The sequence below is a fragment of the Bombus affinis genome, unplaced genomic scaffold (assembly GCF_024516045.1).
Source record: "Bombus affinis isolate iyBomAffi1 unplaced genomic scaffold, iyBomAffi1.2 ctg00000293.1, whole genome shotgun sequence".
NCBI lineage: Eukaryota > Metazoa > Arthropoda > Insecta > Hymenoptera > Apidae > Bombus > Bombus affinis.
The window spans coordinates 100,152-114,131 of record NW_026108979.1 but is presented as its reverse complement, the minus strand read 5'-3'; the positions used below and the strand labels follow the sequence as shown (position 1 = coordinate 114,131).

General features: G+C 31.5%; 3 protein-coding genes across 14 annotated transcripts in view; 1 reads left to right on the top strand and 2 right to left on the bottom strand.

Annotated features, from left to right (window-relative positions):
- Window positions 1–13,980, top strand: part of LOC126927889 (integral membrane protein DGCR2/IDD-like) — a 115,201-nt gene that overhangs the window by 13,586 nt on the left and 87,635 nt on the right. The window lies entirely within an intron of this gene.
- The window catches only part of LOC126927883 (katanin p60 ATPase-containing subunit A-like 2), a 73,964-nt gene that overhangs the window by 18,332 nt on the left and 41,652 nt on the right, over window positions 1–13,980 (bottom strand). The window lies entirely within an intron of this gene.
- Window positions 10,737–12,634, bottom strand: LOC126927887 (G-patch domain and KOW motifs-containing protein-like). Of its 5 annotated transcripts, XR_007716017.1 has the most exons (5): window positions 12,418–12,634; window positions 11,950–12,307; window positions 11,737–11,870; window positions 11,433–11,652; window positions 10,737–11,147 (listed from the first exon to the last, which is right to left on the bottom strand). XR_007716017.1 is itself a non-coding variant. In XM_050743866.1 (4 exons), exons 1-3 carry the CDS (start codon window positions 12,555–12,557, stop codon window positions 11,775–11,777), a joined length of 594 nt encoding a protein of 197 aa, XP_050599823.1. In that variant the 5' UTR covers window positions 12,558–12,634; the 3' UTR covers window positions 11,289–11,652; window positions 11,767–11,774. The 5 variants fall into 5 exon arrangements, 4 of the variants coding, with proteins under 4 accessions (XP_050599823.1, XP_050599824.1, XP_050599825.1 ...); XM_050743866.1 differs by lacking the exon at window positions 10,737–11,147 and having other exon boundaries at window positions 11,289–11,652; window positions 11,767–11,870; XM_050743867.1 differs by lacking the exon at window positions 10,737–11,147 and having other exon boundaries at window positions 11,289–11,652; window positions 11,737–11,821.

The window sequence follows — 13,980 nt, the reverse complement described above, 5'->3', positions numbered from 1 at the left end:
GCAACGAGTTTTTTTCTTTTTTTTCTTTTTTTTAAGATTTTTATTTTTACGTATCAAGTATAGGGAAGAAGTAGTGATCTCTCTTTTATCGATAAAATCATGTTAGGCGAACGTAGTAAATGGCTTCTGCAGTATCACGGAACTATTCGTATTACTCGATTAACTGAGTTCCCCTGAGTCAGTGGTTCTCAATTCTTGAAGCGTTTATTTATCGATTAGGGAATAGTTCTAAATCTTTTTCGACTTTCTCCAAAGAATTCTCAAATTGAATATTTAAGACAGCATTTAATGAATTCAAATTGAAACACCTTATTTTATTACGTAAAATTAAAATAACATACTACAAGGAATGTCAGTAATTTGGTATTTCTCTATGCCAATTTCCTTAAAATTTGTATAAAATTTAAATGTACCTTTTGTTACTAATCTAAAAATTATTACTGTTTCCAATAATATAAGAAATAATACCTTAAAAATCGCTCAAGAAATACGCAAATATACTTTGAAGGTAACCGAGCCAAAAAAAAAAAAAAAAAAAAAAAAAAATCAAAAAAAAAAAGAAAAAAAGAAATAAATAAATTTAATAGTAAACACGTGCTGGTGAAACACTTGCTGAAATTTGCATCGCTCGACACGAGCGAACCGTTCGGAAGGAAAACGCGTTCAGCCCCCAAGGCTGTGGAATTGGGATCACTTAATTAACTCCGTTTGAATCTATCTTGAATTAATTCTCGTTTAACGACCTGTGCGTATTCAACGTCATATCATTTCCGACCATATCGTTCGCAGAAGATGAAACAGCACGGTAAAACAGATGTGAATACCTATCACGAGCGAAACAGAAATGCGAAGATCCTTTGGAACGATAATAATAAAATTGCATGCATAGGAACCATGGATGGAACACAAGGCAAAGGTGTAGATGGTATTATAAGCTTTGAAACGAGCGTATAGGACGAGAGAAATTGATCAAAAAATTGAGTTGAACCCTTTGAAGTTAGGAACAACATACTTTGATGTTTTGTTTAAAGGAGAGATATCGAGCTGTGCAAAAATTGTATAGGTTCTCTGAAGGTAAATACGATTTTGTTGCTGAGTAAATAAACGAGATTTCAAGTTTCTCTTGAATATTGGAAATTTAAAGGTTTTGATGGTATTTTATCGTTATATTACTTCTAAATTTTTGTTATAGCTGTGGAAGATGGAGATCTTTTGGAGAAAATGGATCATGAAATTGATCTTGAGTATAATTTTCAGACAAAATTTTTTATTGCATCATAAAGTACTCATCACGAGAAACGAAAGTTTCTCTTCTTCTAGAAAACCCCTGGATCGTAAATGATTCGTTCTTTTGAAAAAAGCTGTTTAAAATTTCTTATACTAATCCTTATACTAATTGTGTATACTAATTGTATCTAGTATATTATGTTATAAATAATGGTTAATATAAGTATCAAAACAAATAGACAACAATTAATTAGATAACATCGTAATAACATAATATAATATAATTGGTGTAATCATATACAGTAAAACTTAGAAAATCTGCTCTGCATGAATTCGGTGAAAATTATCCTTTGTTCCGTGGTATATATAGGCAAAAACGAATGGTAGACCGCAGCATAATAGTTTCCAACCATCCACAATTGTTCTAATTCCTCACTCGACGTCTTTCATGTTCATTCATGTAGGAAAAAGTATGTTATCGTTTAATAATAAGCTTTTGAGCGTTTAATAACATCTCGTCGAGTAGAAATTCCACACGAAGCAGTGAGAAAAATAATATTTGAAGAAGATCTATGTTCTCAGCTTCGTCGTGTGCCAGAACTTTGTAGGATAGATTGTATCATGCGATGAAAATTTTATACTTGTAAGTTAAGAAAATTGGAACGAAAATTCACGTTGTCTCAAAGATATCTTGTTTTTGGATAGAAATAGTTACTTTACTAACAACATTCTCAATATTAAGGATATCAACATCTTAGATTTAATGAAAGCCGCTGGAATACGCCAGATATTTCATATCTGACTTAAACATGTACAGTGACGAGCGAAAAAAGTAAACACATAAATGTAAAAGACTAATTTTTCAAGTGATCGGTAAAGATTAGGTAACAGTACTACAATAACTACAAGTTATTATTAACGAAATGTAATAGTTAATTTTCATTAACATTAATAATGTACAAAACATTTTACAAAAATGGACATCTCAAACCATGTTTACAGTTTTGCACATTAATTATACTCGTCGAATCAAGGTTTCAACATAGTATTTCGTCCACTAGTACTACTTCACGTTTATTATATCCAATAGAATTAACTACTATTTAGGTAAATTATTTTGTGGAATGCTCTTCAAATAATAATGCTCTTTTCTCATTATACCTTCGACATTCGCTTTTTACGTAAAATCAACGGGCTGTGTTTACACTTTTGCTTGTCACTGCATATCAAGGAAGATTGAAATATAAAGTAATTCGCACAAAAAAGTAGATATTAGTATTGATGTTATTGTATTCCATATTTGACCTTAAAATATGAATAAGATCTAATCAGTCTAAGTATTAATGAAATTTCAAACATTTTTGCTAAAAGAACGGAACTCTCCTTTCTAATGAGCACTATATGATGCAATAGAAAAACAATTTGACACTGAAAATTGTGGTCAAGATCAATTTTGCGCTACACTTATTTAACCAATTTTCATCAAATCGAAGGTGTAGAATGGCTTGAAAAAAAACCGCGATAAATACTTTTTTGACACTTTGTACAAAGGTGTATATCAATGTGTATATCTATACACATACTCTGTATGTGCATATCCGTGGAATATATATCCGTTTTTCGAAGCAAAATGTTATCTACCTGTTCAAAAGAGCAAAGCAAAAACACTACATAGAGGGTTTGTTACTGTTGACACTCTGTATTTCCGTGCGCAAAGTATCCAACCAGATATCCAGGAACAGCTTTCAGGGAACGAGATCGAATGTTTATTGAACATACCTGTTTGATCGAATATATTTAATATGGCAATGTTACGTATAACAATATACGTATGGAATTTTAAATGTCATGAGGGTTGCAGCGGACTCAATTTTAATTACAATTTTAATTACATTAAACATTTTGCTCATTGATGACCTTACCTTAATTTTTTTCTCCTTCCTCACTTTCTTCTCCTATGCGAGTGACACAGCTAGATTGATAGTAACAAGCGATTTCATTAAAACACAATCTCCTTTTCCATTTGATGAACACGATACGAGACGAGGGAATGATTTAGGAACACGACTTTCGAGCGGTTTCAACAACTATTAAGTTTCATTTATAGCAACGAACACTGCCAAAGACGTAATTAATAAGATTCGCGTAGATGCCGTAGATGACGTAGATGAAAAAACGTAGACCAACGTAATAAACGTAAATGACGAAATTATGTATTAATTTATTTTAACGCGTTAAAATTACGCTAATGACAGTTGCTCCGTTCTATTTGTTCATATATTTAAGCCCTATATGCAACAAAGTGAATGTAGCATCTGCAAGCGTGTTAATTGGACAACGACGAATTTCGTTTCGCAAACACGGACACGTGAAACATTTTGAAGTTACGCGGACGCGAGAGTAATTCGTTCCCTTAAATTGCTCAATTTCCATTTCTTTCGCCATGTATATTCGAGTACTGCATTTGAATTGCAGAGCAGTCGGAAGTAACGGCGCGCGTCGTTGATATATCGACAGGAACATGAATTCTTTTTTCATAGGATGAATACTTTTTTCATCGACTTATTAAACCGAATCAAGTTTTCAAATCCAATCATTTAATTTCATCGTTTTACATCGAACGTTTCAATCTTTTTTCTTTTAAATACCTTACCTATATTTCATCTCGTTGAATATTCCGTATTTTTAATGCTACTACCACGTATTGGTAATTACAAATATGTAATTATCGTTCTGAAGTTAGAAATTCGAAATAACATTCGTCAGTATATGATTCTACGTTTTATATAGAGTAGTAAAAATGATACAATGGGTTTCGTTAATAAACCAATAAAAATTTTTGTTCCTTTTTCTTTTTCTTTTTTCTTTTTTCTTTTTTTTTCTTTTTTTTTTCTTTCTTTTTCTTTTTTTTTTTTTTTTTTTTTGGTTTTACGTATCCAAGGTCGAGAATAAACCATGTGCACGTTTCTTGTATTCGTTTCTTGTATTTTTATGAGGAATTCAGTCTTTTTACGCCACAAGAGTCTCAACGTTTTCGTTTTCACGCCTACGTTACGCTCGTTAAACACGTTGCAACAAGACCATGAATAAGGATAACAGCTTTAATGTTTTCACATGTGTCAATTTATTATTTTAGACCTTAAATATTTTATTTATAAAATCTTTATTTAAACAAGTTACCATTGTCGCTACAATAAATCGATGAATGAAATCAGTTTAAATTTAAAATATCATTTCATAATTTCTCGTCACTTGTATCTAAAAACAACAAAAAAACGGTGTACCCACATCGTGCGTAGACGGGAAATTAGAACAGTGGAGCTTAATTGAAACACTGATCATATTCCGCGATTGTAAAACAATAATAGAAAATCGTGTTTCTTTTGAAGGGTATGAAATTGTCAGGAGATTATGCCATTAATGAAATTGGAAACTGGCTGGTCAAAGGGATTAAACTCAATTAAACCGAACTGTGTTATATTGTACAAAGGCTAGAGAACTGCTACCAAATATCTGCTAGTTTAAAGGTGTCCCTTATAAATTATAATTATATTTCAAATTCAATCTCCTAGTAATAAGTAAATTAATATTTTACCTAAAATCTGTGATATAGATAACAAAAATAAATTCTTTACATTATTCGTTAGTTTGCAATATAATTAGAATATTATCTTTATTTTCTGGTGTCTTTGTTATTCTTAAAAGATAAACTGCTTATTTACAAATTTAACACTGCATATGCTATTAATAAATCATTTTATATTTAATTTTGCAACCTTCAGTCATTGTTAAAACTTGTTGACAATACTGTCGGTTAATAGAAATTTCTAAAATCCCCTTGTTTCTACTCGATTAGAGGGTATATTGCAGAAACTATGTTAGCTACAGTGTTAGCTACAAATCACCTGTGTCACTCCGTTAAACTTATACACAATAGTATTGTTTCTTGTTTTCATTTAAAATAAAATATGTTATTGTAGGAATGAAGCAGAATGTTCAAATAATTGAAACAACTTTTTGTCCTCTAATTAGTGCCTTTCATTTTAAAAATTAAAAAATTTTTAATCAACGATATTTGGAAGTTTCGATCTAAAATGACCAGGAATTGAAACGGAAAATATTTTGATGCCAATAAATACGTATTCTTCACACATAAAACAAATATGAAAAGAAACATCGATGTATATGAATGAATTTTGAAATGGGGAGGAATTATATGATTATACCCATTCTCTGTTGCGTTTAATTGTTTCAATTGATGTCTCATGAGAATTTTCATCGAATTCTTTAGAGATCCTGGCTGTAAGGTCTTTTTAAAATTATAAGAACAGATTCAAACTATAACATTTGAAAACTTGTGGTTACAAAACTTACTTGTTTCTCATAATTATTTAAATGAATCTATTCGGCATTTTGAGTGACCGTCCCTTTATGGCTCGGACGACACCTCTCCTTCCTTTGGGAAATTCCGAATTATCTGTCCTCCTCGAGCTGCAAACCTGATGACTTAGACAGTAGGGAAAAACATCAGGGAAAACCTCTGACTAGAAAAGTACGATAGACGAACAAAATTTAACGGCTGATGGGGAGTATCAACAACATACAAGGACAATCATCAACAAAGTGTCGTACCGTGCGGGTGAAATACTGGAGTTTCAATAAGATCTTATAACCATCGAGTTCGGAACATCAACAAACTTTGTTTGCATAAAGCAAGTGTAAACAAAGTGTCAAATTACACTAACACCCGATCTATTAAATCCGTTCCACTTTGGGCGTTAATTCATTCAAGGTTCGTGGTATCGATCGATCGGTCGGACGTGCCCGGTGGCTCTTTAGTCGATGATTTGTAACAGAATCCTTGCATTAACACAGATTCTCAGAACACACAACTTCACCCAGCAGATATCGATTACAGTCAGTTGTCACTAACAATGCTTTTATCAACAATATCTTTACCTGTTGATCCTCTGGAAGTTTTAACTATATATATTCTCTAGGAACAGTAGGATTTTAATGATATAACTTTACTAATGAGATCTTAATGTCATAAACGGTATCGAAACTTCTTAATTAATGTCGTTATCGAAGAAGAGACTCGTAATCTTCTCAAACGAAGAGCACTTGATGTTTACAAGTAGAACTCGATATCTTAGTTTCTTAAAATGTGTTTCTGTGTTTACTTTCTAAATGTAAACTTTATTCAAAACGAGCCGTTCATTCGTTACAGGCCGTTAATAAAATTGCACTTTGCACAAAGGAATTGCCGTTAATAATTTAAGATTCTCTGCTCGTCGTACAGGATATATATCGTAATTATTCACGACGATCGTAACGTTTAAGTCCAATTCGAGCTTAAAATCCCACGTGAGCTATACTACCACAATAGCCTGAATTTCTATTTGTTCGTCTACTGCCTGTTCGTACTCGGAGCATCTGTTGTAAATTACAGCAAAATCTTCTAATGTGTTCCAGAATATGTCTTCATGGAATTTTAATAATTTATTAAATCTATAGATAACAAATGTAAAACTTATTAATTTATAATTAATATAAAATAAGAGAGCACGAAACTTCCTATTTTATGGACATATTAAATATTTGTAAAAAATTCTGTATCATTAGTATCACTTTAATTACTTTAAAGGATATAATCCCATAAAGCCGTGACCCCTGAAAGAATCGATGTTCACGCGTGACAAATTGGCGTCGTATGAAAGTTCCGGTATGAACGTTACTAGAGCTGATACCAGCTAGGGGCACAGGTATATGTTCTGGGTTCATTATATATTTATAAAGGGCTGCCGATTCAACGAGTGGTCCGGGTAAATTTAAATTGTAAATAGACAGAGATTTCAAGTAAAAGCCTGGATAAGAGCGGATATGGTATGAGAGTCTGTGGTGGAAAGAGGAACAGGCTGCTTTTATTTGTAAAGTTTGAATTTCCTCGATATCGAAGGTGTTTAAGCCGCAAGTGTGTTTCATGTTAATCGTTCATGTTAATTCATTCGAGACCGAGATTTTATTGTAATACGATTCCTGGGTGTCAGTACGATCTGAATGTTTTGTTAGAATGATACTGTGCTTTTCTCTCTCTGGAATATCCTTTTCATATTTTAATTTTAAATCGATGACAATCTTAAATTTTATGCCTCATGTTTTTAAAATATAAAATTATATACTATGTTATACTATAATGTATTATGTACAGTTATATATATATTATGCCTACTGATTGATATGAATTTCTTTCCGTCTCGAATGCGTTAAAACGGAGCGCAAAGAAGTCGAAATTACTTATTGTAATTGGTAAAACATCGTGAAAGGCAGACAGATACAAGAAAGAAGTTAAACTATAAATTATATTTGCGACATTGTTATGTTTTTGCTTTCTTTAAGCCTTTCATCAAGACAGCCGATCTATAAATATTAATCGACCAATTTCTCTAAGCTTGTAACTGCAAATTAATGTTTATATATATAAAGAGTTACGTATTAATCTATCTAAATATTTAAAAAGATGTTTAATGTTATAAATGATGGATATTAAAGATGTTCAAAAGAATGTAGTCTTCGCGTGTTCTTTATCATATCCCTGATCAAAGACATTCCAATATTATTACAATATCCAGTTACATATTGATACACAAGATATACAGATTATCATTTATAACATTTTGGTTTTCTTAATTGAGTTATTCATTTAGTACAAATGATAAGTAATTAGTAATAATTCATAAAAAAAAAAAAAAAAAAAAAAAAAACGGTATTGTAGTAGAAATATTATGAGAAAACATTTTCTGTTTCAGTGTAGAGTTACTCCTTTTTATAGACAGTGTCGTACAAATCCGTACGTCTTTGAGAAAATGTAGGTATCTGAGCCCTTACTTCCTCAACAACTTTCAAATCTGAGAGAAAAGAAAAACGATAAACCAACGAGACTAAAAGTTAATTACATCATGGATTTCTCGCTTTTAATGTTAAGCTGGAAATTACCGATATCGGTGACCATCATATTTTCCTGAGTTTCCAAATCATAAAGGATTTTCTCCCAGGGATTTGTCAACTGTGTATGTCCCCATGCGACATAACTTGCTGAAGGAACACGAGCCGGTGATATACAGGCGACGTATAATTGATTGTCATTCGCTCTGGAACGCTGAAGTAATGACCAGTGCAGTGGTCCAGTGGTCATATTGAATGCCGCCGGATATATCAGCATTTGGCAACCTAACACAGAGAAACGGGAAATATGAGACCACTGAATCTTAGTTAACTTTGTAGGTGCACAGTCCACATTCCATAATTTATGAATATGCGAGAACAGTCCTCTTGTCGTGCTTCTAATTCTTTTATTTATTTCATTTTCAGCGAATATACTGGTTTTTTAAATTAAGCTCCTTTTTATACAGAGTTACAGATTATATTGATTATATTTTATATAGAATATATTTAAGAAAGATAGTTACTTTCCTGCTAGTTAAGTATTGTTCGATTAAGCTACTGTACCTTTGTTCCGATAAATGCGTGCCATTTCCTCGAATCTGATATCATAGCAAATGCCAATACCTATTTTCCAGCCCTTCACATCAAACATTGTTAGGGAATCACCAGGACTGAGTGAATCACTCTCTCGGAAAGTAATCTTGTTGGGAATGTCGATGTCGAATAGATGTATCTAATAACATAAAAATATAGTTGCTAACTCTATTGCTGTAACTTTTGTAATTTAACATCAATGTTACGAACTTTTAAACTTTAATTGTTTTTTATTTAATAACTGACAGCGTTTTTATCACTTTCTTTTATTAAAAAGTTTTATCATTTAATAATATTTGAGAAGGAATATTTTTTAAGAAAAAATAAGTTTTTTCGTATGTGAAAAATTTATATTACAAAACAAATATATTGTACAAAAACTTATATATTATATTACGACAAAAATGTATGTTTCTCGTATCAAAACGTATTTTATAAACCTATAACATATTTTTTAAATTATAGAATTGGTTATAGTACACGTATGTACATATGTATATTCCTAAATTATTCCTAGATAGAGTCACTTTCTCCACCCCGATATTTTCAATTTCAAAGCCACATGGAGGTATATTATTTACCTTCCGGTGTTTTGCTATCAAAGTTCCATCGGGACCCCAAATAGTACAGCAGGTATTGTACAATTTATCGCCCTCTATTTCAGGTATCGTACCACCAACTACATAAATGCTGTTTTCCTTAGCTGTCTTCGATAAAGCAACGCTCGTTTCACCATCAGGAATACTCTCGGCGTATTTTGGAAACTATTCTGCATTGCAATATTTCAATTAATGAAAAATAACTGTCCTTTGTTCCAACTATAAATTAGGTTGAAATGCTTGTCAATTTTTTATTTTTTAAATTATTAAAATAACTAAATTTTATATTTCGATTTACTTAAATATATAATTACTTAGATAATAGTACATATAATAAATTGTTTCTACAGGTTCAAGATGAAAAATGAATATTTAGAAATGTTTGTTTAATTACAATCATGCTATTTGGGTTAGTACCAGTGACTTGTTACTTAACGACTTTGCTAGTACTTTTTGAAACATAAAGTTAGATTTTAACTAACTTTAATTTTTAACTACTATAGGTGGAATTATAAATACAAAATAATTGATAATACTAGTTTATAAATACCTAATTATTAGTATCTTAAAAAATATATTTATACAAAAATCACGATAATCATAAAAGTGGGGAAATTCTATATTCTCGAGTCAATTCACAATCTTTATGGAAGTATAAACGATAAGGTAATTTGTCTACTTTTACTTTTTTCTATATAGTTGTTATACATATAATAAATTATTAGAAAAAGAAACAAATTATTACGTATTCCATATGGTGAATTAAAGCATTCAGGAAGAGCGATAATATCAGTATTATGCTCTTTCGCGCTGGAAATGTAGGAAACTGCCCGCTCTACATTTTTGCTTTTTACTTCATTTACTTGAAGTTGTACCAACGCCAAGCGAAATGCTAAAATGTTGGAAAAGTTAAATACACTCGGTTATATATTTCCCATACTTTTTACCTATAAATACTTTATACATAGTGAATACTTACTCGACATCGTTCGCACTACTTGTTTAGCGATGTTCGTAAGTATCATAATGTTCTTTGAGGTTATGTATGTTACTACTCGATATCAACATTACGTAAACAATACGCGGGGATTTTTAATAATTATTGATAAAGTTTAGGACATTAACTTTGATGTAATTGTAAACATTATTACATATTATAATTAAATGTAATTTTCAGTTAAGGGTAAGAAAAGAAATATAATATTTTGTAAAAATACACTTTATTATAAAATCTGTATAAATAAAATTGTACAATTTATCTTGAAAGTAAAGTGACCGAATACGTTCCTGGAAAATATTACTGCCTACTAAATGATCGAGATCTTGATCTTTCTCGTCTTTTGTGTTTCTTTCTGTCTGCGTAATCTCTGGGTTTCTTATCTCTAACGTTTTCTCTTTCTTTGTCTTTCTTTTTATGTTTTTTACTTGATCTTTCAGATGAACAATCGTGCTTCTTATGTTTCTTTGACTTTTTCAATCTTTTTAATTTATAAGAATCGTTCCTATTAGAGTTACTTCTTTCTCTCCGTCTCTTCTTTTCAGAATCACTATCGCTGTCATCATTAGATTCGGAGCGCCTTTTTCGTCTTTCTGATTTTTTATCCCCCACTTTATCATACTTGTTCTTATTGTGCATCGTACTTCCGATTTTCTTTCTTTTATTACTACTTTTGTCACCATCTTCACCGTCTTCGGAGTCAGGGGACATTGATCTTTTTCTATCCATCTTTTGCTCGAGTCCCTTGGATTCCTTGTCCTTATATTCCTCATACTTTTTTGTATCTGAAATTAATCCCATAAAATACTGAGAGCTAAAACCTCTACATTTATCATATTTTGTATAAAAATAGAAGGGACCTTTAAAAAATTGCATGCAACAACACACTTACAGGTACTCTTGAATTAGTTTTTCTACATGTCCGATTATGTCTTTATACGTATATGTCAATTCAAATTTATTTTCTTAAAAGTCCCTTAATGAAAAACTAACACTTCATATTAACTTTGAACTTTTGAGTTCTTAGAATATTCTGATTTAGTCACTGGCTGTACCATAAATTCATTTACAGATATTATATTTCCACCAAGAGCTAGTTTTATTATGAGCCTTCCAGCATCATCATCGAATCCTTCTATTTGACTATAATTATTACTTTGTTTTCCAGCTATAATTTTCACAAGTGTTCCTTTCTCGATTTTAACTTCTTCCTCTTCTTTTTTGGAATCTGTATTTTTCTTCTGCGATGCTACTTTTGGTCGTAATTCTGGTATGACAGCTGCTACTAATCTGTAATAGTTAGAATGAACGATTGTGAAATAAAAAATGATGTTCTCTGTTTACTTTCCAAAAAGTGATGTATTAAATACATACAATTAATTTAATCCAGAGTAAAATTCATACTTTTCATTTCAACCAATTCCCTTTCCTGGTTGCCATCCCATTCCCCGTAACATTGCTACACCAAAAGCATCAATAGGAATTTTTTCATAATCTTCTAACGTAGACTGAAAAATACAAAACGATATTTATAATATGCAAATGTAACACATCTGTGCATCGCACATCAATATGTTGATAACGTACCTGTTCTTTGCCTCTTAATGATTCATCTTCTACTAAAGGTAAAGTTAAATCATTTGTTTTAGTTTCATATTTATTCTTTGACTTAAGTTCCTCAATGATTTCCTTTGTCGCTTGCTCTTCTAAAGTAACAACTTTATTTTCACTATCTTCAACTGGCTCTTTCTTTATTGATATTATTGGCGATGTTTTTCCATTAGATAGCTTTGATTTTGCCTCGTTAACACTAGCGTCTCCTACCTTTTCCTTATCTGCCTTCGGAAGGAAAATGTTTACATCTATTTTATTAACAAATCTATCATGCCAGGTTTTTGAACCTAGTAATGGAATAATTAGAGGTTCATCTTTTTTTTCTTCCTCACTGAAATAAAAAAATTGTTTTCAAATATATATATTCCGCTATTGGTGATTTTTATAGGATAGGTTGAAGTTATATGTTTCTTGATTAAAAATTTTACTTTTTGAACTCACCCTATTACTTTAATACCTTTCTCATCAAGGCATTCAATGTAATCAACTTTCTTCTTTTCTTGTAGAATAGCATTTTTTAACACAGGTTTCTTAATAGATTTCGCAAAACCGAAGGAAATCTTCTTTCCTTCTTCTGCCATTTATTTGTTATTTTAACACTGACTTATAGATCAATACACATGTATATACTAGACATAAAGATTGATGTCACTTGAAAACATAGTTTCAATTTCGTTAATATGTAATGTACATACATGAATCTAATATCTTATTATACTTTATTAATCTACTCAAAATTACTTGCACATTACTAAAATTTCATTCCGACAATATATCAAGCGCCTGAATAAGTGACATTAAAGTAAACATATATCAGAGAGGAAATAAGAAGAACTGACGCCTATGGTTTTCTATGTTACAGAGCTAGTGCTACACCATACGGCCAAATGCCGAAAATGGCTAGGATATCCCAGAGAGAGTAGTGCTGCACCATGCAGCCAAATGCCGAAGGTGGTTTATGCTAGTATATATCTGCCTATACGTTTCAATCAGAAAATCGATATTATGTGTTCATGTGAAAGTTTACATTTCCCTAGGAGCTGTATTTTGATAGATTTAAGCTTCTAATGAAGCATTTTAAACGTATAGAGTATACTATGAAGTAGATAGTAGTGCGGATCATTTTATATTCATAGTGGTGCTTTCATGGTTTCACATTATCATTTAGACTGATAATTTACGATTTCATCTATTCCCTTTTTTTCTCTTTTAAGCCTCCTTGTTCTATGCTTGGCCAGTTCCAGTAAATGTATTTAAAGCTATTACAGGTCATTCAGAAGTTACGTCTCATAAATTAAAATACATAGAAGAATGGCAATTACATTCTCCTTTTTATCATTTATATTCTATTATTAGAACACGTATCATTTTTCAAAATTTTCCTTACAATCTACAATTGTTTATGTCATCTTCCTATTGGTCATCGACTTTGTCATTTGCATGTCTCATTTTCCTCGTGTTCGGCATTTCAATATCAGGGAACGAATTTGTATCTTCTACATGAAATCATCTCTTTAATTTCAGATAGACGAATATGCGGCTGCTTCTGTTCCAAATATCTCCGTTACTGTGCCTGTTGACGGAAATCGGCGCGGCTGGGATCGGTAAAGCATGGCAGATCCTGCCATACGCGACCGATTCCTGGAATCACCCATCATGGCCACGGCTCCACTCTTCCGCGTTGGAAGTTCGCAGCGTGACCGGGGTTGGTCATCTCAATCCCTTGTTTAATTGTTGATTTTTTTAAATCTTTGTTTATTAATTCCAGGTTTTTTACATATTTTTTTTTTTTACATGATTTTTTTCCAGAATAAACGCTGAATTCTGATTGTAGGGTGGATACAGGCAAAAGTACCGATACGCGACGGTACGACATAGCCATGCATTATTACATTCTTTTTTTTTTTTTTTTTTTTTTTTTAAGATTATTATTGTAACTTAAATTTAAGCCGCTGTTACGCTGTGCCTATGTACGATATTTTAATTTATGTCCTGAAAGCCTGG